This window comes from Lepisosteus oculatus, chromosome 5 (genome assembly GCF_040954835.1).
Source record: "Lepisosteus oculatus isolate fLepOcu1 chromosome 5, fLepOcu1.hap2, whole genome shotgun sequence".
NCBI classification, from domain to species: Eukaryota; Metazoa; Chordata; class Actinopteri; order Semionotiformes; family Lepisosteidae; genus Lepisosteus; species Lepisosteus oculatus.
Genome location: NC_090700.1, coordinates 12,742,755 through 12,765,391, shown reverse-complemented (window position 1 = coordinate 12,765,391; position 22,637 = coordinate 12,742,755). Strand labels below are relative to the sequence as shown.

At 41.1% G+C, this 22,637-nt stretch overlaps 1 protein-coding gene and 1 long non-coding RNA gene across 5 annotated transcripts; one reads left to right on the top strand and one right to left on the bottom strand.

Moving 5' to 3' along the window:
- Positions 1–61: 61 nt before the first annotated feature.
- numa1 (nuclear mitotic apparatus protein 1) lies at positions 62–21,457 on the bottom strand. 4 transcript variants are annotated; one of them, XM_069190123.1, is made up of 27 exons: positions 21,337–21,457; positions 19,417–19,485; positions 19,035–19,120; positions 18,104–18,186; positions 17,613–17,701; positions 17,258–17,335; positions 16,720–16,810; positions 16,241–16,370; positions 15,927–16,063; positions 15,541–15,649; positions 15,323–15,440; positions 14,908–15,048; positions 14,585–14,704; positions 10,233–14,399; positions 9,880–9,921; positions 9,269–9,325; positions 8,618–8,707; positions 8,209–8,418; positions 7,760–7,920; positions 7,127–7,373; positions 5,364–5,607; positions 4,845–4,978; positions 3,840–4,163; positions 3,375–3,482; positions 2,904–3,098; positions 2,379–2,421; positions 62–1,952 (listed from the first exon to the last, which is right to left on the bottom strand). In XM_069190123.1, the coding sequence occupies exons 2-26, from the start codon at positions 19,456–19,458 to the stop codon at positions 2,395–2,397; spliced, it is 7,230 nt and encodes a 2,409-aa protein (XP_069046224.1). In that variant the 5' UTR covers positions 19,459–19,485; positions 21,337–21,457; the 3' UTR covers positions 62–1,952; positions 2,379–2,394. The 4 variants fall into 4 exon arrangements, with proteins under 4 accessions (XP_069046224.1, XP_069046226.1, XP_069046223.1 ...); XM_069190125.1 differs by lacking the exon at positions 2,379–2,421 and having other exon boundaries at positions 7,253–7,373; XM_069190122.1 differs by lacking the exon at positions 2,379–2,421 and having other exon boundaries at positions 21,337–21,456.
- Positions 2,913–7,133, top strand: LOC138239183 (uncharacterized). Its single transcript, XR_011189628.1, has 3 exons — positions 2,913–3,162; positions 5,334–5,632; positions 6,183–7,133. It is a non-coding gene; the product is annotated as an uncharacterized lncRNA (long non-coding RNA).
- Positions 21,458–22,637: the final 1,180 nt, after the last annotated feature.

Genomic DNA, 22,637 nt, shown 5'->3' with positions numbered 1-22,637 from the left:
ACATTCCTTCCCATTCATATTTGGAGCACTTTAAACAGGGTAAGAAAAATGCATGAAGCAGTTTTTGTTTTCCATTTTATTGGAAGGGAATGATATACAACCGGGAAACAGATTGTGAAGAAATAGGGAAAAAAGGCAAGATGGAGTACATTATTAAAGTCAGCAGCAAGCTTCCTTTGTATATGATAATAATGGAAGCAAAATACTACTAGAGTTTAAAAGAGATTATTTGCATCCCCATTTTGTGCAAGTCATCCAACACTCGAATCACCTTTCTCTTCAGAAGCTGAAAGTGTAAAACTAATTATAAACCTTACAGAAATCTTAGACTAAAATCTCAGCTGTTGTGACCTAAAACTAAAAAGAGTATAGCTATATATACTGAACCCAATATTCAGGTGTTCTTTAAAATCAAAGTGTTCATACATATTTGGCAAAATTGTACTTAATGACCTCATTAAATAAGTTATTTTTGGACCATTTTTTCTCCTACGAATGTGTTTGTAATTAGTTTCAGTGTTCTTGTAACAAACCCACAGTTCTGCCTGGAGAATTTTAGCAGTTAAAGTTTTTTTCACTTGTATGAAACAGACTGTTTCCCAGCTACACAAAGCTTGTGGTCATGCTGCACCAACTCCACAGGAATCAAACTCTTAAAACCGAAGGTTTTTCCATGTTCCTCTTCGGTGTTCATACTTCACACAGAGTGTAAAAGAGACCCTCATTATAATGAACTACCCTTTATGGTGAGAAACACAGTAGCTACTACCTGTACTGTCTGAGTGCAATAAAAACAATATATAAAGGCACAAATCAAAACGGCTCTAGTTGCATAGCATGTGCTGCCTCAAATGTTTTAAGAAAAGGAAAAAAAGGCATTACAAATGTTTTAAAATAAAAATGTTAGAATGCCTTTAGGAATGTTAATTTAACAGTGAAATTAAACTACACCATTTTTTTGTATTAGGGAAAGAAAAAGTGATTTGCATGACATGGTAGGATTTGTTGAAAATAGCCCAACATGTTTGCCTCACTGATAAAGTTTGAAAACAAAAAATATTTAAATTCCATACTCACTACCGATTGAGTTAGGTTTTATTCCCCTAAAATTTTACAATTTCCAATCATTGTCCATCAATGACTAGCATATTGTGGTGGCTCATAGTTTATGCAAACATCATGGGCTTTCTGAAGTCCCCAATTTCCATTTCAAAAACAAATCGTAAAGTTTGTGAGATAAGACATTTAAAAAGTAAAAAAAAAAGTCTGGATAATGTCTGGTCTATAAAATAGACCAGTTTACATAAATATGAATAGCCTTTAAAAATTCTAGCCTTTTGAAATAGTCATCCAAAATAACTAGGACATTTAGGCCCTCAAGCAAGAGTTCTGTTTTGCTTAAATACAAAAGGGACACTGGCTTTCTATACCTCTTGTTGTTCCACATTATTTAAGAGTGAAAATGGTCAGCGACTTCACAAAGTACAAATGTGCAAAAAACATTTATTTATAATTAAGTTTAAGCACTAACTATACTGCATAATAAAAAATATTTTACAGGGGGCATGAAAGTGAAGGAGGGTAGACTTAAGTTTTCCCAGTATTGTAATTCAATTACATATTGAGCCTGGAATGTTGAGATCTCCCTTCCTATGGCCTTAATTTTGCTTGACAGAATTATGTCAAAGGTTCAACTGTTTCCGACCCTGAGGGATAGCCCATGAATACGGAAGGCGAGAAAGGAATCAATGTATGGTCAGGTTTACACTTCTGGAGGAACAGGATTGTTTTGGATATCATGTGGCCGTGTTCCACTGAAAAGCCAAGGTCAGAAGGGTTTTGTGAGAGACAATGTAAAGTTCACCCTAATCTTCCCTTCCACTCAGTCACCTGGCTGGCTTCATCACTGCAGATTATTATATCTTCATGTTTTTCATTGGCTTACGACTCATCTGAAAGGAAAGAAAAAAAACATTTAAAGAATAGATTCACTTCAGTCCATCATCCTTGACTGTTTTTAGACATTCCACATGCATGATCTGACAGAATGGCAATACAGATCAGTGTGAATGACTCATCAACCACTGGTGCACAACCTAAACAGACCTTATCCTGCACTTAAAGGGAAGTCAAATACTGATTTAATATGTTAAAAAATGGCAAGTTTAATTAAATAAAAAATAAAACTGAAATCTGTGCATTGTAGAGTAACACACTGAAGAAAGTGAGTTCCTCTTCCCAGTGAAAGCTCATAATTAATACCCAAGTGCTATAAAAGCCTAAACCCAGGAGCTCCAGTCAAGCCAGGTGCACAGCAGCTCGAGTGAGGGTGAAGAGATTGGAGCGCTGTGAGAATGGTAAAGAGAACGTAGTTAAACCTTCATCTGGGAGTTTTTATTCCAGGTGTCCCCCTTCAGGTGTCTGGTCAAAGGACAGGTCCATTAGACAAGGATGAGGGCATTTATTTGAAATAATAATAACACTGCATATTTGGGTTACGGAAAAAAATGTAAAACAAACTTCCCAAACTGACAATACTGTATCGAATGAATTTCTAAAAGAGGAAAGAAAATCCTTCATGGATATTTCTCCCCCCCACTCTTCTCGCGTTCGGCGATTCCGAGATCAACTCAACTACTATCATACGAACCTCAACAGTATTACCTAAATTATAAACAAGGCTTCAAGCATAGCCCTGACTTTTAGGAAGGAATGATATTCACATTCCTGAAGATTACCTAACAATTGTCCTTTGGTGACAAACCACAGGAAATCTAATGATACTTATCTAACATAATGGACACCAATGGTGCTCTCACAACTTATTATGCATTACTGTAAATATGTTTATTAAGTGCTTATTTTGGATGGAGGACGCTTAACAGTTTCAAGCAATGTCTCACCTTCTTTGTGCTTGCAGCATTCTTGGGAGATTTGCTGCTGCTGATCCGTGGAGATCTGCGGGGGGTTTTGCTGGCGAAACCGGGAGACTTCCTGGTGCTGTTCCTAATTTTGCTCATGCTCCTCTGGAGGAGGCTGCCTCCCTTCTTCTTTGGCGTGTTGGCGACCGAAAACATCACCGACTCCCGGCGTCCGTCCTGGGGAGAGAGTCGATTTCCAGAAGATCGGAGGACGAAAAGCTCTGTGACACCCACTCAAACGGTATGGACTTGAAAACGGGAGAAAATCAAGCTTGGCGGTATTCTAAGGGATTCAACAAAAGCATCACCACAGCCGATCGCATGATCGATCGTTCTGTATTCCGTCTTTATCTGTGACCCATAGCTCAGGGTGTAAAGAAGTGTGTTCAGACCCCAAAAGTGAGGCGCCTGGCACAGGTGCAGGGCAGTGCCAGTACAGCAGGACTTCCTCACCTGACAGCTGGGTGGCCTGTTCTGGGCATTCTGGACAGTGAAACGCCGGTCATTCTTGTCTTTGGGCGTCATAGGCCTTGGGAAGCAGGCAGTCATCATCTTCTTGGACTAACAAAAACAAAAAAACAGAGTGCACCAGAGTGTAAAGAAGACAACTTCAAAAATTATATTGGGTCAAAATTAATATATATATATACACAAACTCTACCAAATAATGTATCATAAAAAGAGAATTGTAGCTCAAAAATAACTGGGACTATCCTGTAATAACGCTACACCGAGCAGATGTCAAGTTTCAGTGAATAAGAGAAAATATCATGCTGATTTCATTATGATCCACTTTGTTAAATGAGAACTATTTATTCCACTTTAAAGAAAATCACTTTCTACATGAAATGTAGTAATGTCAAGGAGGCACTGGTTATACATATCCAGGCAGACCAACTCTTGCCTGTTGTCCATTACCTCAGGAGTATCTCCTCCTTCCTGCGGCACATTCGAGCAGCGCTTTAGCTGCTGGGAAACGTCTCCAGTGGCCCGCCAGCTGTATTGGGTGGAAGGCTGAGGCAGCATGGAGGCTCGATGAGAAGACAGGCCCTCGCTGATCTGGCCAGGAAGCATGGTCATGCGATGAGCAGGCATCTGCCCAGGGAGCATTGACATGCGATGGGATGCCAAAGTTTCATTGAGCTGCCCAGGCAGCATGGAGGCTCGGCGGATGGTCTCGTCAGGGTCTCCCAGTTTCACGTCATCGTCCGAGATGCAGAAGGAAGGGATATTGATGCTGGGCTTGAGAGACACAGAGATAATAACTTTGAACCAAGATAAAAGAACAGATTCCATAATATGTGAAAAATCTCCAGTTTGTCAGACGTTACATCATCTTTAAAACATTCCCTCAAGGAAAAGATATTTCTGCACTGTCCCTTTGTCTCCACTAGGTGACGTAGGAAAGCTACTTCATATTTCCAGGGATCAGGTTGTGGTGAGCAATGTCCAAACACGTGACATGGGGTCAGAGTGGTGGATGCCTACTGGATGAGCTAAAAATAGGAATTTCCAGCATGATTCTAATTGCAGAGATTTTGTTTTAGCCAACCCAGTATTTCCACCAGCGGCATCGTTGAAGTATGAATCTCTAAGCTGCAAGTATATTAAAAACCAAATTTAAAAATGCAATGAAATAATCAGTTTTTAATCCAATACCAGGGAGCTGGAAAGAGATGAGCAATTGTCCCATGCTGTAAAAGACTTAATGTACACTGATATACCTCCTATTGGCTGTGTACCAGTAACAGTGCAATGGTATACTATTGAAAAAACAATATTTGTGTTACAGAACGATTCAGCTGTTCATGCCCACATTCAGCTAAAGTTACAGTGATTTGTATAGTCCCCTTTCAAATACAAGAAACACAAACTAAATGCAATCCTAAATGACACTTTACGTTTTATTGTCGGGTCACTTACCCTGTTCTCCAGCGGGTAGCTTGACTTGAGATGTGGAAGACAGGATTTGTTGCGGGTCTGCAATTCTGCAATGCGCATCCAGTCCTCCGTGTGCTCGGGTTCATTCTGAGCACCAGCTACAAATGCGTTTGTGCCTGGGAGAGCAGGGCAACCGCAGCACAGAGAAACAGTTTGATAAAAAACGTTTTCCCACATGCTTGCAAAGAAGTAAACGGTAAAAGAAAGCATTGCCAGTTTAATAATTCAAATGTTACCACGGTGTTCGGTGAAATGAATCTCAAATATAAAACCAAAATCATTTAGATTATTCCAGCCTTCATGAATCACTCTCATTGTGGACAAAAAGATGAATAAATCTCCACGACCCAATGGTATCCAGCCAATAGTACTTAAGGATACCAATGTATTTAAACACACCAAACTCTACGAACACAGGGCAGGCCAGAAATGCTTGAAAGCGAAATGCTCTTTGTTTTTGTCTCTTTGAAGAGAAATGCACACACAGAAGGCGGTACTCACTCCGGCGAGCAGTGACAGTGCTGGCAGCGCCAGGGCGATAGCCAGGAAGGTTGAAGAGCGATTCGCTGGCGGAGATCTCATTGTCGAGGAACTCCTGGGATGCGTTCAGGCGTGAGGACAGCGAGGCCATGGAGACAGGGCGACTCTTCTGTGTCTGAGTGAACAGGTTGGGATGGGACTGAGCTGACTGGAGACTATAGAAGGAGGAATTAACACTCTCAGGCTCTGGTGCTCCAGGGGTCTTCTGTAATGCAAGGAAAATGTTGAAGGTGAGCCAGGATAATGCACTCCCTTATATACGTGATGCACAAACACACTGACCAGGGATAGTGATCAAACAACACAAAAGTATGCTTTCATTGTTTAGCTTACTAGGCAGAACTTTGCCTGAGCAAACATTTATAGCTTCTCAAAGTGATAAAGAGTCTTTGTCTCTGTATGAACTGGTGCACGTTTATCAATTCAAAAACAGTCACCAGCAATGTTGCATTAATCCAGTCTTGCATGTTTTACATTATTTCATAACATTGACCAGTTTATTCATCAGTTTCTGCTCTCAACAGTTAAAAATCAGCATCACCCCAGCCTTAACCAAGCTGAAGGTTTAAGGTGCCTCTTTCAATCAAATCCTGCAGCAGGCAGTGATAAATGAAGATCCGTGTTTAAAATTAGAATTGATTATCCAGGATATTTTTTGATCTATCACACTTACATAAAGTGAAACCTAAAGTGCTACTTAGTGAACGAGGCAGTACAATTGTTTGAAAATCTCCCCCCCCCCTTTACACTAAAAACCTTTTCTATGTCATTCATAACCAGTGCAAGAAGAGGAGAGAGACGGTTGTGAAGAGGCAACAGTGAAAGCACAATGAAAACTTAGTAAAACACTGAGGAAAAAAGGAGAAACACTGCGCAAATCAGCTTTAGATTTTTGACCAAAGAAAAATACATTCCCATAACTTCACTGATTTTCTTCCTGCAGGCTTAATAAGCCGAGACCTGGCAAGGAAAATCACGAGGTCTAAATCTGCCGCCAGTTCCTGGAGGAAAATGGTCAGGTTAACACGCATCTGCAGCTTGTTAGTACAATGTGCGCATTTGTTTTTTTAAGGATGAGCAGAATAAACTATCCACCAATTGCCACATTTTAAAATACAGACATACCTCTAAGAGTGCCCTTTTGGTATGATGCTCTTTAAAAATAAAAACAAATCTAATAAAACTGTAAAAAACAAACTTTATAAGATGGTTGATAATAGTCATGGAAATCTGGGAGGAAAATAAACTCACGGTTATCATTTCCATGTCACCCAATCAGCTAATGAGAGCTAGTAGAGGAGATAAAGTCTTGAGCGAATTGTTTTCACTTGAACCTTTTTTTCCCCCTGGTTATTTTAGCGCTTTCAACCTGCAATACCTGGGAAAACTGCTGCAATTTAATAAGGGCAAAAATGTTGGAGAAAAGTAAAGAAGGCCACAAGTGCCTCATTGATATTGGTCACAGTTACTCTTTGTTAATATAGAAACTCTTAAAACTGTGATGGTGTGCAGAGCATCAATATTAGAGCTATTCTTTTAAAATGATACTCTCATGTATCAATCATAGGTAAAAAACATTTGGGAACACTGAAGGACCATATTAAATGTGGCGGTCAGGGCACCAGTGTTATAAGAGGTATGCGTGTACGAGCTGTGGCTGGAAAGGTTAGGAAGAGGTCAGGCATGCAGGGCATTGTGGGGGAGTGAGGGAGGGTGCTCTTGACCTTTGTGAGGGTGATGTTGATGATCTGCGTGGTGCGGCGGCGTGCCGAGCGTGACTTTTTGGCCGAGTCGAGGGTGAGCTCCCCCAGGGAGGCGATGCTGCTCTCCAGCTTGGATTCGGCACGCACCATCATGGGGGTGAAGTAGAGCGTCTCTAGGGACTCCCCACTTAAGAGGCGGCGTTTCGCTGCCAGGCGCTCCGAGCTCCTCACCGGCGGGGTCGTCTTGTCTGTTGAGGTGGACGGTTTCCTACGTGGGGGGGCACAGTTCAAGCACACATCTCTTGGAGCTATATTGTTAAAGACCCACTTCCTGCAGGCCTGAACTCGTCATCCATAATCTGATCAAGACGTCATCTAGCACATGACCAACATTTTTCTTTTTGCCTTACTGATCTAGACCAAGGTGTTTTATTTATAAGGTTGTGCATTTTACTGACAAAAGACCTCAATAAAAAAAAAACACAACTGAGAACCACTTCTGCACTTCAATTTTACTAGGCTAAACACATCAGTTGCAGGTTAACTTAATTGGGTCAGCAGTAAACAAACAAGGAACTAAGATTTAATAATCCAGGGAAATTTGATTCCAATATGAGTTTATTCCAAAAGGAAGAAGTATTTCGAACAGATTACCTGGTAGAGTTGAGGGAGTCATCCAGACTGAGATCCAGGCTGTCTTTACTGGTTTCCTGTGTCTTTTCTGGGACCTCAGAACATTCGGACACGTGGTTCTTTGTAGTGTTACTGCCAGCCTGGAACTTCTGCTCTCGCAGCTGCCTGTCTGCCAGGTCCACCTGCCAATCCCCAGACAATGTGTACTCGTCCATCCACAAATATTTTCATTTGCCATTCACAGATATTTTTGATAAAGCAGAAACTAATACTCGAGTTCTTTTTGAGAAAAAGTCTAAGAGACACAACTGAGATACACCGCTGTTCAACTGATCAGAACCAAGGGAATTTTCTATTAATAAGAATATAATCTTAGTGCCCAGGCATAAACACAAGACGGGTCAGAAGGAGATTGTAAAAATGAGAGCTGTACACGGGGAGAGAAGGGGCAAACTGGAAGCAGCACTGACCTGAGCCTGCAGACTGCTGACTTTGGAGCTCAATTTCTTGATGGAGAGCTGGGCCTGTTGCAGCTCTGTCACCAGCTGCTTCTGCTCGGCTTTCAAAGTGTTGTTCTCCTGCTGGCTCCCTTCCAGCTTCTTCTCCAGGGCCTGGATCTGCTCAGTGGCCTCCTGCAGCTGCTGCTTTTTGGCACCATAGTGAGTCTTGGCTTTCTCCACCTAGGGCAGTAATGACAGCAAAAGAACCTTGAAGTGTTCCTCTTCTCAGAATGTAACCAGGATTATCGCACCTCTACTAAACACATTAGAAAGGGAGGACTGCTTTACTTCATTTCTGAAACAGGTTGCCTGAAATACTTCTTTATGAGCCTGCTCCCTAATGAGCAAAGAGAAAGGGTGGAGCTGGTATAGTACACACCTGTGCCTTGTAGTGCTCCAATGCCCCATCCTTATGGGTCAGCTGCTCCTGCAGCTCAGAGGTCTGCTTCTGTAGCTCTTCATTTTGCTCCTGTGGGCAACAGCACAAAGGCTTTTGCTGCAGTAAAGGTTGGTGATGAAAAACCATCAAAGACATTCTTTCATCAAAGGATCAGGATCACCCTTTCAGCACCTGTTCCAGGTCACACACTGGGGTACTGCTATTGCTATATAAAGCTTGATAAGAGTGCCATCTACTGGTCGACCAATTGCAACAACAACCAAGTTTTCTCTAGACGTCTCCCATCACAGTATTGAATTGATGCTTAGCTTTTGAGACCCTAGGAGATCAGACTAGAGCAGGTGGTCCCAACTGTGCAGAATCCAACATTTATTTAGATATTTTATGCCTTTTTGCTCAAGGCTGTGGAGGAGAAGAGATAAATTGGTCAAACTTAGCCTTAATTGGATCAATTTGAGCCTTCTCAAATTGTAGAACTGTATGTGACTGAAGGAGACACAGAAAGCTTACTGAATTTCCTGAGGACCAGAGCAGGGAACCCCTGGGATAGGTGGTGGTAACGCCACCATCAGTATTAAACCATGACCACTTTTCAAGGAATGGGCATCCAGCAGGTGTTTATGCACCTACCTTCACGTTGTTCTGTTCAGACTTGGCTGTGGCAAGTCTGTCCATCAGCTCATCTACCTGTGCAGGAAGACAAAAAAATGTCATTAAAACCTTAGGCTAAAATACATCTTTTGCACAACTACCTTATCAGCCATAAACGTGACAAAAGAAAATCTGCCTCAGAGAAACTTTAATTTTCAGATGGTCCAACCCATTGTTGAGTATTTAGATGATCATATGATTAAACAAGTTCCAACAATTTTTCATGGCAAAATAAGCATCAGACCCTACCACCATGATTGCGTACAATATATTGTATGGTGTCTTAATTCACACATTTACAGAAAACACATTGCATGATTCAGCAGCTTAAAAGAACATTAAAAAGGCACCTTGTATTTGTAAGCTTGTTTTCTGAAAATATCATTCAGTCCTCATACAGTAAAGTTAAATTTAAAAAGCAGCAGGAAAAAATTAGTTTAAATCAACTTCCATGCAAGCCAGCCAGCCAGCCAGGGAAATGGTCACAAAGACAGCATGTAAAGTCCATTGTTATAAAAGCCTTAAAAATCCATAACGATTAAAGACCAGAAAGAACAGGGCCAGCGTGCATCTGCTTAGGAGAATTGTACCTTTGATGTTTCTGAATCCAGAAACTTCTGCATATCCTCAACCTACATAACAGAGGAGCTAATTGAGATACAACTGTTTTTAAATGCCAAAACCATCCTTTAACATTGAAAATGAGTGTCATATTATAACAAAGCACTTGCAAGTACACAATAGGACATCACGATTTCCTGAATGTAGCATTTCAAATTATTCAGTTCATCTGGCAAAACTCTGCATTTATGAAACAATCCCAAAAACGTTGCTGCCAGAGTACAGAATTAGGATGTGAAACGTGAAAAATGTGAAAACGGATGAAGATCTACAGTAGGTGACTTTTTTTTTTGCCTACCAGGAAAACGAGAAATGACCGTACCTGAATAACCAACTTCTGCCTCTCGTCCTGGAACTTCTGCCTGTCACTCAGCACTTTCTTCTTGATGCTTTCGTACTTCTCCGTCAGGACGTCTTGGCGTTTCTTGCCTTCCAGGACATCTTCCTTCAGAGCTGCGATCTGTTTCTGGTACTCCGTTCGGACTTTCTCCAGGGCGAAGGAGTGAGACTCTCTCTCCACGGCCAGCTCGGCATCGAAACGGCGCGCTCCGAGGCTGGATTCGGAGCAGATCTCCAGGTTCTCGCTCGTCAGCTGGCTGTTGATCTGCTGCAGCTTGCAGACCTGCCCTTTGTGGGCGGCGTTCTCCTCCTGCAGTTTCTGGATGGCGCGGTCTTGCTCTGAAGTCATCTCTCTCAGTGGGCGGAGCGTGGACAGTTCTTCCTTGACCTGCTGCAAGTCGTCCTCCAAGGCAGCTACAGCCCTCTCTCTTTGCTCCAGTTCCTCCTGGTGTTTGGCCTGCGCCAGGCAGAGCTCAGCTTGCTGCTGCTGGCACTTTCGTTTAGCTGGTAGCAACTCGGCGATAAGAGTCTGGGCTTTTGTCAGCTCCAGACGTACATCGGACAGCTCTGCTTCAGCCTTGCTCAATTCCTTTCGTAAGGCTTCTTTTTCGGTGACCAGTTTCTCATTTTCAAGCTGAAATGAGGGGGAGGAAGCCGACAACATTTCGTTCTTCAGATTAACTATCGTTTCTTCTAGCTCCTTGCGCTGGGCCTCCTCTGCAGCAATGGCTCTGCATCTCAAGAAGTCTCTCTCCTCATTTTCCTGCTGCAGAGCATCAAGTTTCTTCTGGAAGGTGTCTGCTCTCTGTTCTCTTTCAGCAGCTAAAGCAGAGGCAGCAAGGACTTCTGCCTGAAGCTTATCTATGTTTTCTTGAAGCTGCTCGCGCTCATGTTCCTCACAGGCAGAAGCTTTGCTCCTCAGTTCATCCTTCTCTATTAATTGCATATGTGTGTCTTTCAAAGCCTTCAGCTCTGCTTGCAATTGTGCCACCGCAGATTGTCCCTCCGAGGCAAGCGAGGTCGCAGCTAGAAGTTCTGACTGCAATTTTTCGATCTTTTCCTCCAACGCGTTTCGCTGGGCTTCCTCAGTGGAAATAGCCTGGCTCCTCAAGTTATCCTTCTCCTTTATTTCACTGAGTAAGGCATTAAGTTTTAATTCTCTTTCAGAGGCAAGGGAAGAAGCCTTCAGAACTTGAGCCTCAAGCTGGGTCACTTTGTCTTCCAACACTCGGCGGCAAGATTCCTCTTCAGAAACAGCACGGCATCGTAATATGTCTTTCTCCCCCATCTCCTGCTGCAGGGCATCAATTTTGTTCTGTAAAGTCCTAGCCAGCTGTTCTTTTTCTGCAGCACAAGAGGTAGCAACTTGGACTTCTGTCTGGAGTCTTTCTATGGTTCCCTGCAACTCTTTTTGCTGAGCTTTCACTTTAGCAGCTTCCTGGCTTCTCAGGTCTTCTTGCTCTTTCAGCTTCTTGATTTCCTCCTGGAGTGAGGTGAGCTCCAGTTCCCTTTCAGAGACAAGGGACGAAGCCGCATTAACTTCTGAACGGAGCTGGGATATTGTCGCCTCCAGCTGTCTGCACTTGGATTCTTCGGCAGCTACTGCTTGGCAAGACAAGAGCTCTCTCTCTCTTTGTTTTTCTATATCCTGTTTTAAGGAATTAAGTTCCTTTTCTAGTGACTCCATTGTCCCTTGTTTCTCAGAAGCAAGTGATGAAGCAGCCAGGACGTCTCCACGGAGCTGCTCTATGGTGTTCTCTAGTTCTTTGCTTTGGATTTCCTTGGCGTCTGTCAACTTTGTTCTCTCATCATCCCGGTATTGTAACACCTGCAGTTTTCCATTTACATCCTGAAGTTCCTTTTTTAAATCTTCTAGCTCATTGTCTTTTTCTGAAATAAGGGAGGACGCAACAAGAGATTCTGCTTGCAGCTTTTGTAATTCTTCCACTGTAGCAACTACTTGATTTTTCAAGCAATCTCTCTCCTGTTGCTCTTCGAGTTTCAGCACATCCAGTTCTCTTTTTTGTTTCTCAATCTCTAGCAGTAAACTAGTCCTTTCTTCTTTTAAGGCAGTCTCACGGATTTCAAACAAGGAGCGAACCTCTTCCAGTTCTTTGGACAGTTTATCCACCTGTCTCTTCTGTTCACTGCAGATTGATTCTGAAGACTCCAAACGTTGTTCTAAGGAGACCACTCTGTCTTGATGTTGATCCAGAAGCTGTGATGTCTGAGCTTCAAAGGCTGAAGTCTTTTCTACCACCAGCCTTTGAGCTTCTGCCAATTCCTTTTCCAATGCAGAGATATGTTGCTTTTGCTCTGCACAAGCTTGCTCTAGTTCTAAAACCCTTGATTGTAGTGACTTGATTTCCTCCTCCCTCTTTTCCAGTAGAGCCTGTATAGCAGAAGACCTCTCTTCTCCAGTCTGGATGCTCTGAAGAAAGGACTTGATCTCATTTTCCTTTGCAGTTAGTAGGGCTTTTAAGTGGACAACTTCTTTTTCTTTATCTTCTGCCTCCTGCTTATAAATCAGAGTTCCTTGCTCTTCATCAGCTAAGCGTTTCTTGAGTTCCCCAAGCACCAAGCTCTCTTTCTGCAGATGGAGAATACATTCTTGTTGGGTCTTTAGTTCCTCTTGTTTCAAGAGCAGTTCTGCCTGTAAGGCTTCCAGTTTTGATTCCTTCTGTTTTAAAGTTGCCCGGACATCATTTAACTCCTGACTCAGAGTAGAGAGTTGATTCTGGTGTTCTTCAATGGTTGACTGAAGATGAACGTCTGCGTTCTCTTTTGCCTTTTTGACAGTTTCTAGTTCCAACAAGGATTGCTCAGTTTTGCTGATAAGCCTTTCAATTTCCTCCTTTTTTGCTGCCAGTTCCTGGATCTTGGTTTCTTCCGTCAGAGCCAGCTTACCTTCAAGAGCTCCCACCTCAGAATTCAGCTTCTGAATTGTCTGTTCTTTCTCCTTGATAACGAAATATGCTTGATCTCGCTCTGTGGTCAGTTTTGTTGTCACAACAATGCCTTCTTCCCTGAGGTTTTCCAGACTGGATTCTGCTGTCAATTTTCCCTGCTTCTCTTTCAAAAGCTCCTTTTGGACAAGCTCCAACTCAGCAGACATTCTCTGGTTCTTACTTGCCAGATCCTGGACCTCCTCTCCCATCTGGGAGATCCTCTGTAGATCAGTAACACGAGTTTCTTCAAACCTTTTCCTCTCAGCTTCCAATTCAGCTCGCAGATTTACCACAGTCTCCTCCAGAGCAGCTAGCTGATGATGGAGTTTATTATTCTCTTCAGCTATGCTTGATTGATGGGCCAGCTTTCCTTTATAATCGTGAAGGGTCCTCTCTGTATCTTGAAGTCTTGTTGTCAAAGATTCAACTGTTTGAATATGACTGGATCGTTCAGCTTCATTCTCAAACTCCAGGCTCTGGCACTTGGAGCGCAGCTCAGTGACAGCAGCTTCCAAAGCAGTGACTTTCACCTCCAGGACCTGCTTCTCTTCCCTCAGCTCCGAGATAAGACTCTGGTGAGTCCTCTGATGATCTTCGAGTGTGATGATCTGCTGTCCAAGTTGTTCAATTTCTTCTTCTTTTGCCTTTTGAAAATGATGGTATTCAGCCAAAGCAGCATCTCTCTCTCTTGCAGCCGTCACAGATGCCTCTTGCAAGGAATTCTCTCTGCGAGAGCTTTCTTGCCTCTCCAAGTTCCATTGCTGGGCATTGGACACAGCTTCCTCTTCTTTCAGTCTTAGAGCATCACCAAGATCATCTACCTGTTTGTTCAATCCATTGATAGTCTCCCGCGCAGCTTGCTCCTGCTTCTCCATTTCTTTCACCTCAAGCTCTCTCTGGTGCACGATATCACTCAGTTTAGCAATCTCCATATTTAAAGTCTCGATCTGGTTAGTAAATTGCTCTTGTTGTTCTCTTGAGGTTCTCTCTAGCGTTTCCTTCTCACACTTGAGGTCCGAGAGGGTCTGCTGCAGCCCAGAGATGACCCCATCTAGATGGGATTTCTCATTTTCAAACTTGATTCTTTCAGTATTCAGCTCCATCTGAGTCTGGGATTTCTCCTCTTCCAGCCTAGCGATAACATCTTCAAGCTGGGACACCTTAACAGCAAGGTCAGCCACCTCCTGTCTCAAACTCTCCATCTGTCGGGGGGAAAGCAGAAATTATCCGATACATTTATATTACCGCCATTAACATGAAACTTCAGACTTGGAAAAGCATTATAAATCATGTAAAAATCTGGACAGCATTTTAAGAATCAAAGCTTTCATAAATGTTTGTGAGTGCCCTTCACCCTATTAGGTAAGCACTAAAAAAAAAAACATACCTTCAACACATCTCCCATGACTTCTCCTTCTTCCCTATGTTGAGACTGTGCCTTACTGAGCTGGTCTTCAAGTAAGGAGATTTTCCCTTGAAGAATCAGAATTTGTTCAGACAAATCCTCCTGAAAGAAGGGAGATATAAAACTTTTTTTTTTCAGCCTCATGAATTAGCAAGACCAAACATGAACATTAAGTTACTGCAACCCACATCTCAGCGAAGTGGAAGTATAGTCCAGATTTCCCTTGTTAAGAGTTTCAACTCTCAAGCATTCCAATTTCACACACAAAAAACTTGAGGGAACAAAAAACTGGACTCCGCTCTAACCTTATCTGCGATGGCCTGGTTGAGCTCGCTCTCCAGGGAAACTCGTCTGGACTCCCATTCTTTTACAGAGATCTCTTGCTCATCACTCAGCTTGTCCACGGCTGCTTGGGCCTTCGTGAGTCGATCCAGCACATCACGCATCTGTGCGGAGAAAAAAAATCCTAATTATTACATTTTTGTTATACTGGTTCAAACCACACTGTCTACACTTTCCAATTTGTAGACGAAGAATACACATTCATCGTCCTCAACGTTCATTAAATGAAAACAAGAATAAAACTTTAAAAGATGACTACTACTAAATATGCAGAAGACAGATTATCAGCTTCGTTCCTATAAAAATGTGGAGAGAGCCTCCCTTTCCAAATGCCGCAGCTGCAAGAGATCATTATGTTGAGGCTTTTTTATAACCTACTTGGAAAGACAGATTTCCATTTTCTTCCGTCAGCTGGTCAATCTTCCTCTCCATCTGGCCTTTGTTGGTTTTCAGATCCTGGCACTGCTTTAGGATGTCTTGCAACCTCTTCAGCAGACTAGTAAGTAAGAGGAAATGGTGTATGAGCGAAGAAGTTGCAGAGAAATATACTCAAAACAAAATGACTTTTTTGTTCCATCTCATCCTGTTCTCTTTACCTTTCATTTTTGATCCTCAGATCCTCCAGCTCATTGGACTCTTGACTTTGCTCATTGCTCTGTCTCATTAGCCTCTGAACTCTCTGCTGCAGAAGGGACAGCTGGGTCTCTAAAACATTTAAGTAAGATGGTTTTAATATAATCATTTAATCTCTTTTCAAAACTCCATCTAATGTGATTATCCGATATAACCCACTCCTCAAAATTCTAAATGTTTAACCAGCAGTTATCAGATATGAGAGGGTTCTCTTTGCTAACAAATTTAGAGACTAAACCACAATTTAACCACATAAATTAAGCCTCTGAGCTGGTAGATGCAAGACCACAGCAATCAGATACCACTACTTTTCAAATCTGATCCTTGAATGGTCTTATTAAATTAGTACCTCTCTCAGTGATGATCTTATTACTGTTGGCTAATTCCAGCTCCAACTCGTCTCTCATATTCCTCTCCTCAGCTAGCTGTTTACGCAATTTGCGCAGCTGGAACTGAGGTGTCTTCAGTATGTCCTGGATGGGAGAGCTGAGGGACAAAACAAACAGCAACTTTCATTGCATCGTTTGTAGTTTTTAGCTGCTAATTAACTAAAGTAACCGAAACAAGTTGCTCTACATTTCCAAACAGGAAAAAAGAAAAGGAGAGAAATCAGTGGATTTTTCTTGATTGTCTACGGAATGAAAAATTAAAAACAAAGGCTACCTCACTGAGCTTGAAGCCACAGTCTGAAGGTCCACAAACTGTACTTCAGGCTTCCTTTTCCTTGTGAAAACAGGGGAATCCTCATCACTGATACTGGAGAGGCTGGAAACACTGGACAGAGCAAACTTGACTGGAAAGAGAGCAAATGCAGAATGTTGTTGTGGGGACATAGAAAATGAATCTAAACACTTTGAATCGACACAATTATGAAACAGAATTACAATTTCATGAGGAAATATAACATGCAGTTCAGTTATCCATAAAAGCTCGACTGGATCAATAAATTAGGGTGACTGAGCATTTCTTACAGGAAAATGACCAATTAAAATTGAGTTTCTTTCCACACAGGCATTAGTCTTATGCTGTAAAGTACACTCAACCCATAGTCTGGTAACAGAGTACTGCTGAGCTTCTGGCTCAGTATATGGTGTACAGAAATGGACCCACTCTCCGTGAGCAATCACGCAGCACACACTGACCTTTTCTCTTAAGAAAATTCTCCAGGTTGTCGTTCAAAGAAAGACTGTCCTCATTATCGAGAACAAAGCGAAGGACAGATGCTAACTCAGCCTGATAAGAGAGAGATACACAGGATCAAAAGACATGAAAACAAAGAAGAATACCAGTCTCAACGGGACCATTCTAAGTCATTTTATGAAGCAACTTACTATGGTAGGTGTTGGCATTAAAATGATTGCAGTATTGTATGGAACGTGTTTCACATTGGTTATTTAGTGTTTTAACACGAATTGTTAGTAATTATTAATTGCTTACTAATTATAAGACTGCAGCTTGGCACTTATTCAAGTGATAAATACGCTTGAGGGACAACGACAGTGCACCAATTAGTATGAAAATGCCCTACACTGAATCCATCCCGGAGACTGAACTTAATGTTCCCAGAAGTGTTTTAATGAGATGGTGATGAATCCCAATTATGAGCACAGTTTTTACAGCTCTTGCATTTGAAGATATTTTCATTTTATAATGGGTCATTTTCTCCTGCAGGATTATTACCTGTGTCTTGTAGTTCAGGTTCTCAAATCCCTGCAGACTGGTGCACATGTTGGAGTAGTACAGGAGAAGAACCACCACCTACATAAAGAATATAATAAAAGGCAGAAACAAGAGGATGTTGGTTGATTCATCTAGACTGCTTGGTATGTAATAATGAATTGACCCAAGGATATCATCCAGCTGTTTCTTGAAGACCGCCAGCATACCAGCTTCAACAACAAGGCTGTGTAACTTGTTCCACATTCACACAACCCTTTATTTGTAATATACTTACATTGCTTTAAACCCCCAAAAGAAGCAAATGTAAAAAATAATAAGACTGGCAAATACTACTCTCCTTTATATAATGGATTACCTTTGACAACTCCACTTCTAGATTGTGTCCATTCAAAACATTCTGCCATGAGACGATGGCTCCCTGATCAGGTTTGTACTTGCAGTGACCTTTTGAAGGGAAAATGAGAAAGACCTATGAGGTTTCAGGTGTTACAGCCCTGGGAAGATCCAACGGAGTCTTTCACCTGCTAACACTTTGCCCGTTTACATCATGAGTTTCAGCTACCCGGCTCTCTTTCTCCGCAATTATAATCCACCTCAAGCCCAGAAGGATTCACACGAACGTGCCCATCTAAACTGCCTTATTATTTACATGTTCAGTTAAATAATTTTTTTTTTTCAAATTCTTTTGAACACTACTAGAAAAGAAAACGAAAATCTTCCTTTTCAAAATCAGGCAGAGTGCCCACCCCAAAAAATCAAACAGAACAGTAGTCCCCTTCTGTTGACAATACCACTCCTTTCTAAAATAACAAGGGGATACAATGTCAAAAAGGAAATAACACTGACTTTGTAAAAAGTTGGCAATAAAATCCAATCTCCCCTGGACGGGCTGATTGAGCATCAACTGGGACTCGTTTTCTTGCCCCTTCCTGCAAAGACAAGATATGAAACGTTTCTTTGGTCGGACAACAAATCCATTTCTAGGGATGGAGGGATTGTTTTTACACCAGATAACTCCAGCCCTTTGCAATCAATCTCTACTCGTTAAGCGTGTTAAGATAACAGCAATAAAATAAAAACAACCCTGAGAAAATTAACTCTCCCCTTTGAAAGGGAAAAAGCCAAGAAGACTTTTAACTTTAATTAATAGCAACATACTATTCCACTGTGATGGGCAAGTGCTGCTTCCATCTTACAAACACATGGGGCCCTATAATTCTTCAAGTGGATGCAAGTAAAAACTCTTATATCAGTGAAGTGCACTACCGTTCTGCATGTGCCCCAGGTCAGCAGGTTTCACAAATACAGTCGACTTGCAACTAATGCACTCTCAACTTACAGTTTTACGCAGTTGGCTCAGGAAAATAAATGAAAAATACTTAATTCTCTGAAACATTCATCAAGCAGGCCTAGGAGAACTAATTAGTAAGCCTATACAGTCATCATATTAAATATAAGTTTAAAAACACTAAATATCTTGTGATACATTAAGAGGTTACTAGGGAGTTTACATAAAGGTCATAGGGTACAATTTGACTACACACAAATTTAAGCACTACTCAAAATATCTAACCCCCGCATATGCCAGTCGACTTTACTCAGCTATTATAACTTGATTAAACAATTTATTCAGTTAAGTTAAAAACTTTTTTAATTGGAACTAAAATTGGAATTCTTGACACCTCTGGGACTCTAGCCCTGCACCCACTTAGTGCTATGAAAACTGTGCCCATTCAGCTGTTACCATAAACTGAAGAGTTTAGGCTATGCCACTTACAGTTTGTATATCAGTTTAACTAAAAGACGGCCATCCTGCAGGTTGGAGATCTTGTCAACAGGTTCTTCTAAGTTGAGGCTGTTGATCTGATAAAACAGGAAAAAAAAGAGATTTGCGACTGTGTAAATTTAAAAAAAGAAACTACACTGTGAAAGGAATCGATGTGTGGCAAACTAAGCAGATGTTTCCTATGTAAAGAAAGCTTTGTGCTTGACACAAAATTTCACTTGAGTGCAGTTTGGCCACAACAACTTGAAGCACAGTCTAGCTGACACAAGCAGATGCCTTTAGTAACATGAAATTTAACACCAAAAGCCAAGACCTATATTGCCCATTACAAGAGGATAAAGAGAAAAAAAGCTTTAGCAGTAATAACACTTACCCAAATCAACAGAGCAGCTTCTTTTGTTTCATGAAGAGCCATTGCTAGCAATACAGGCTCTCTTGTCTCCTGCAGGAGGAGCATAACTGGTGAGCAAAACTGGCACTCAAGGTCACTTGCAAAAATACTAGCACTGCTTTGCTGGAAAGCAAACTTTGAGTAATTATTTAGATCTATAAACGAGCACAAACATTTCATGACTGGAACACAAACCATCATCTTAATATAATTATGCATTCAAACATTTCTGTTAGAAAATGAGAATCTCTACTGATTAAGTCCTTCACGTGAAGGACCCTAAAGCAACAATTTTCCAGTGGACAACAAGGAAAATCATTGTTCATCATGAGAAAAAGCAACAGTAATGTTATATACAGTATTAAAGCAAACTGAGCAGTGGGATCAGCTACAACGATCTAGGACTCAAATATCAGTGAGCGAGCAGGTTTAGAACCCAACAAGATACACTTATTTTAATAATATGTACATATGGTTTAAATTATGTTACCTTTCATTTCTGCCCTTAATTATACAACGTTCGATGGATACAATCAAAGTCAGTTATTAAGGATCGATACTCATAATGGTCTTCAGACTTCACTTTCTGCTGTCTCTCTCCAATATTCAATATTAACCAATACATTTTCTTTTAGAAAAAAACAACTTACAATTGAATGCTTGATGCACTAAAAGCAAACTGTTCAGATTCGTCATTTTTAAAAAGACCGTTCTTAAAGGTGTTGCTTGAAGTCATTCTTTTTTGGTTTAGAAGGAAAATAACACCGAAAATATTTTAATTGATACAGTTACAGTATCAGTTTCATCTGTTCAATGGGAAAAATGTGTCCACCGTTTAAAAGTACACAGAACCACCAAGTTACTTAAAGACCTTGGGCATTTTAAAACAAAGACCTTTAAGTGTAGGTCGGTGCAAATTGGTAACGAAGCTGACTGAAAACATATACAGTATATATAGGCCCACATCACACGGTTACATGCTGAGCAAAGATTGTTGTGCATTAGCTAGCGCGCTACCGCAATAGTAGTTCTTACATGCAACTAGGAAAAACAAACTTCGTCATCAAGGGATAATCTTGTTGAAATTTCAGAAGCCTGTTTGGGAAAAGGGCGTTCCTTGTGGAGGATTTACTCATTAACTCACTGACTGGTCATTTCAGATTTCAAACTAACAGAAAATCCGTCTAAAATAGGCGACACACCCTAAACCAAGAAATTAGAGTCCTAGTCTAATTATATACTAGACAAAGAAAACCAACGTATTCCCCTGGGTTGTTGGCCCCAGTTTAAGAGTTCCGACTCTATCAGAGATCCTTCACATTTACACCTAAACATTTCACTTTGGAAATCTTACCGACTTCACGAGTGGTTCTGATTGCTAACCTGGGAACTCCTTCGTAACCGCGATCATATCAACCGAGTCAAAGAAGGGGTTTTACGCGATTTCGAATTTAATCCTAGATAACACGAACAACCGCGCATACATCACAGACGCAGCAAATTAACATTTTGACCAAATTTCGGTCGTTGCTCTGTTGTGCTTATGCGACAGAGCTCAAACAAGACATTTAGAATGACTTCTGTTGTTCGTCTTTTCTAATCAGTTTTCTAATCATTGCTTATCGACAGTCAAACGGAGACTGACTTCAATATAGCTAGCCCCCACCGTAACGGTGCTAAGTATATAGTTAGGGTTGCAAAGACTCTAGTGTGCGTTAGCATGCACACAAAACTTTATATCACATCTGTAAACGCTAACCGTCAAGAAAACAAATATACAAACCCGCAGTCAGGAACATAACAAAGATGAAAAGTTTTCTTTCAAAGTAAACAACCAATTATTAAAAATAATTGGTTTTACAAAAAGTGTGATCAGGACGGTGGAGGGGAAAATAAACCTACCTTTAAAATACACAATAGACCATAACCCCTTCACTGTCACCTTCTGCCTGTCTAATCGTTTTCAAATTTCGGCGCTTGAGATCACCGGATGCGTTCATTGGCTACGCACGACGTCAGGAGATTCCGCACACGTAAAGTTCACGCCCACATCCCATCAGGTTAGGTTACATCACCCAAGGTGCAGTGCGGTGAACTGGATAAATCAATAGTTGCTGCATGTTTAACGCAGCGTGTATATTAATAATAATAAACTCTCACTTTCTGTCTTAATACAAACCAAAATGTATACAAAACAAAAGTAGAAAAAATCCCCTTATATAGGTGCGGTTGTGAAATTTGTCAAGACACTGTCCAATTCTAATGACAAAGAATCTGTTACTGTTTTAACAATTTCAGTACTTGTTCTGACTTATGAAAACAATATATTCTTTACGTTAACTCGACACAGTAGGATAAATGGAGTTTAAAGATTATTTCGATTTCTGATTCATGAAATAAAGCTATCGACTTTAAAATACAACATAAAGACTAAATAGATAACGTTTGAGTGTTTTGACTTGCAAAGAAATATATAAAAATATGGTGTGCTTGCCCTGGAGAAACCAACATTCACCCTAACCAAAAGAACACCCGTCTTGCTTTTAAACAGCCTGCTCATAATAAAAAGAATAATTATTGCTTGCATTAGTACAGTATTTTCCATACCAAACCCTTCACATATAAAAGGAGGCTCACTTAAAACACTACAGCAGTACCGTCACTGAGCACCAACAGCCCGGTTATTCATTACATAGAAAAGTGAGAAATTACTTCACCAGCTAAATTCAGGGGTTAGTTTGGTCATATAAAAATTGTGCAAACCCAATTTAACCAGGATTAACACTCATCTTCCTAAAAAAAACGCATATTTTTAAGTCTCTCCTGCCAGACAGTGCATCCTACAACGCTGTATCCCAGCTCCCCATAACTCGGAGGAAATAGCGCCATCTACAGGTCTCCCAGCTGCACTTTTCCTTGAAGACATCTTGTAGTGACGAGGTGCAGTTTCGTACAACAAGCAACAAGACGGCTCAGCCATCCCTGAACTCCAAAAGAGAGCTGCAATTTGTAATCTTTTTGTGGCCAAACATATTTCTCCAAATGAAATCCAGCAGAATATTAACAATATTAACAATAGCCTTTATTTTATATGCCCCTTTTTGTGACAGTATCTCAAAGTGTTTAAAAACTGTAAACACAATTATAAAAACCACCGAATTCGTGCAAAACAGGAGTCAAATTAAACATTAGAAAACGCTGAA

Bases quoted from the DNA above. Each gene is read 5' to 3' on its own strand.
- numa1 (XM_069190122.1), bottom strand. From the start codon at position 19,458: ATGGCTCTTCATGAAACAAAAGAAGCTGCTCTGTTGATTTGG. The intron at 14,705-14,907 runs GTTAGAGCGGAG...CCCTTCTTTCAG, and splicing joins ACCAGGCCATCGCAGATAAG to GAGGATTTGTCTGAACAAAT. The intron at 4,164-4,844 runs GTAAGTGACCCG...GTGTCTCTCAAG, and splicing joins GCTACCCGCTGGAGAACAGG to CCCAGCATCAATATCCCTTC.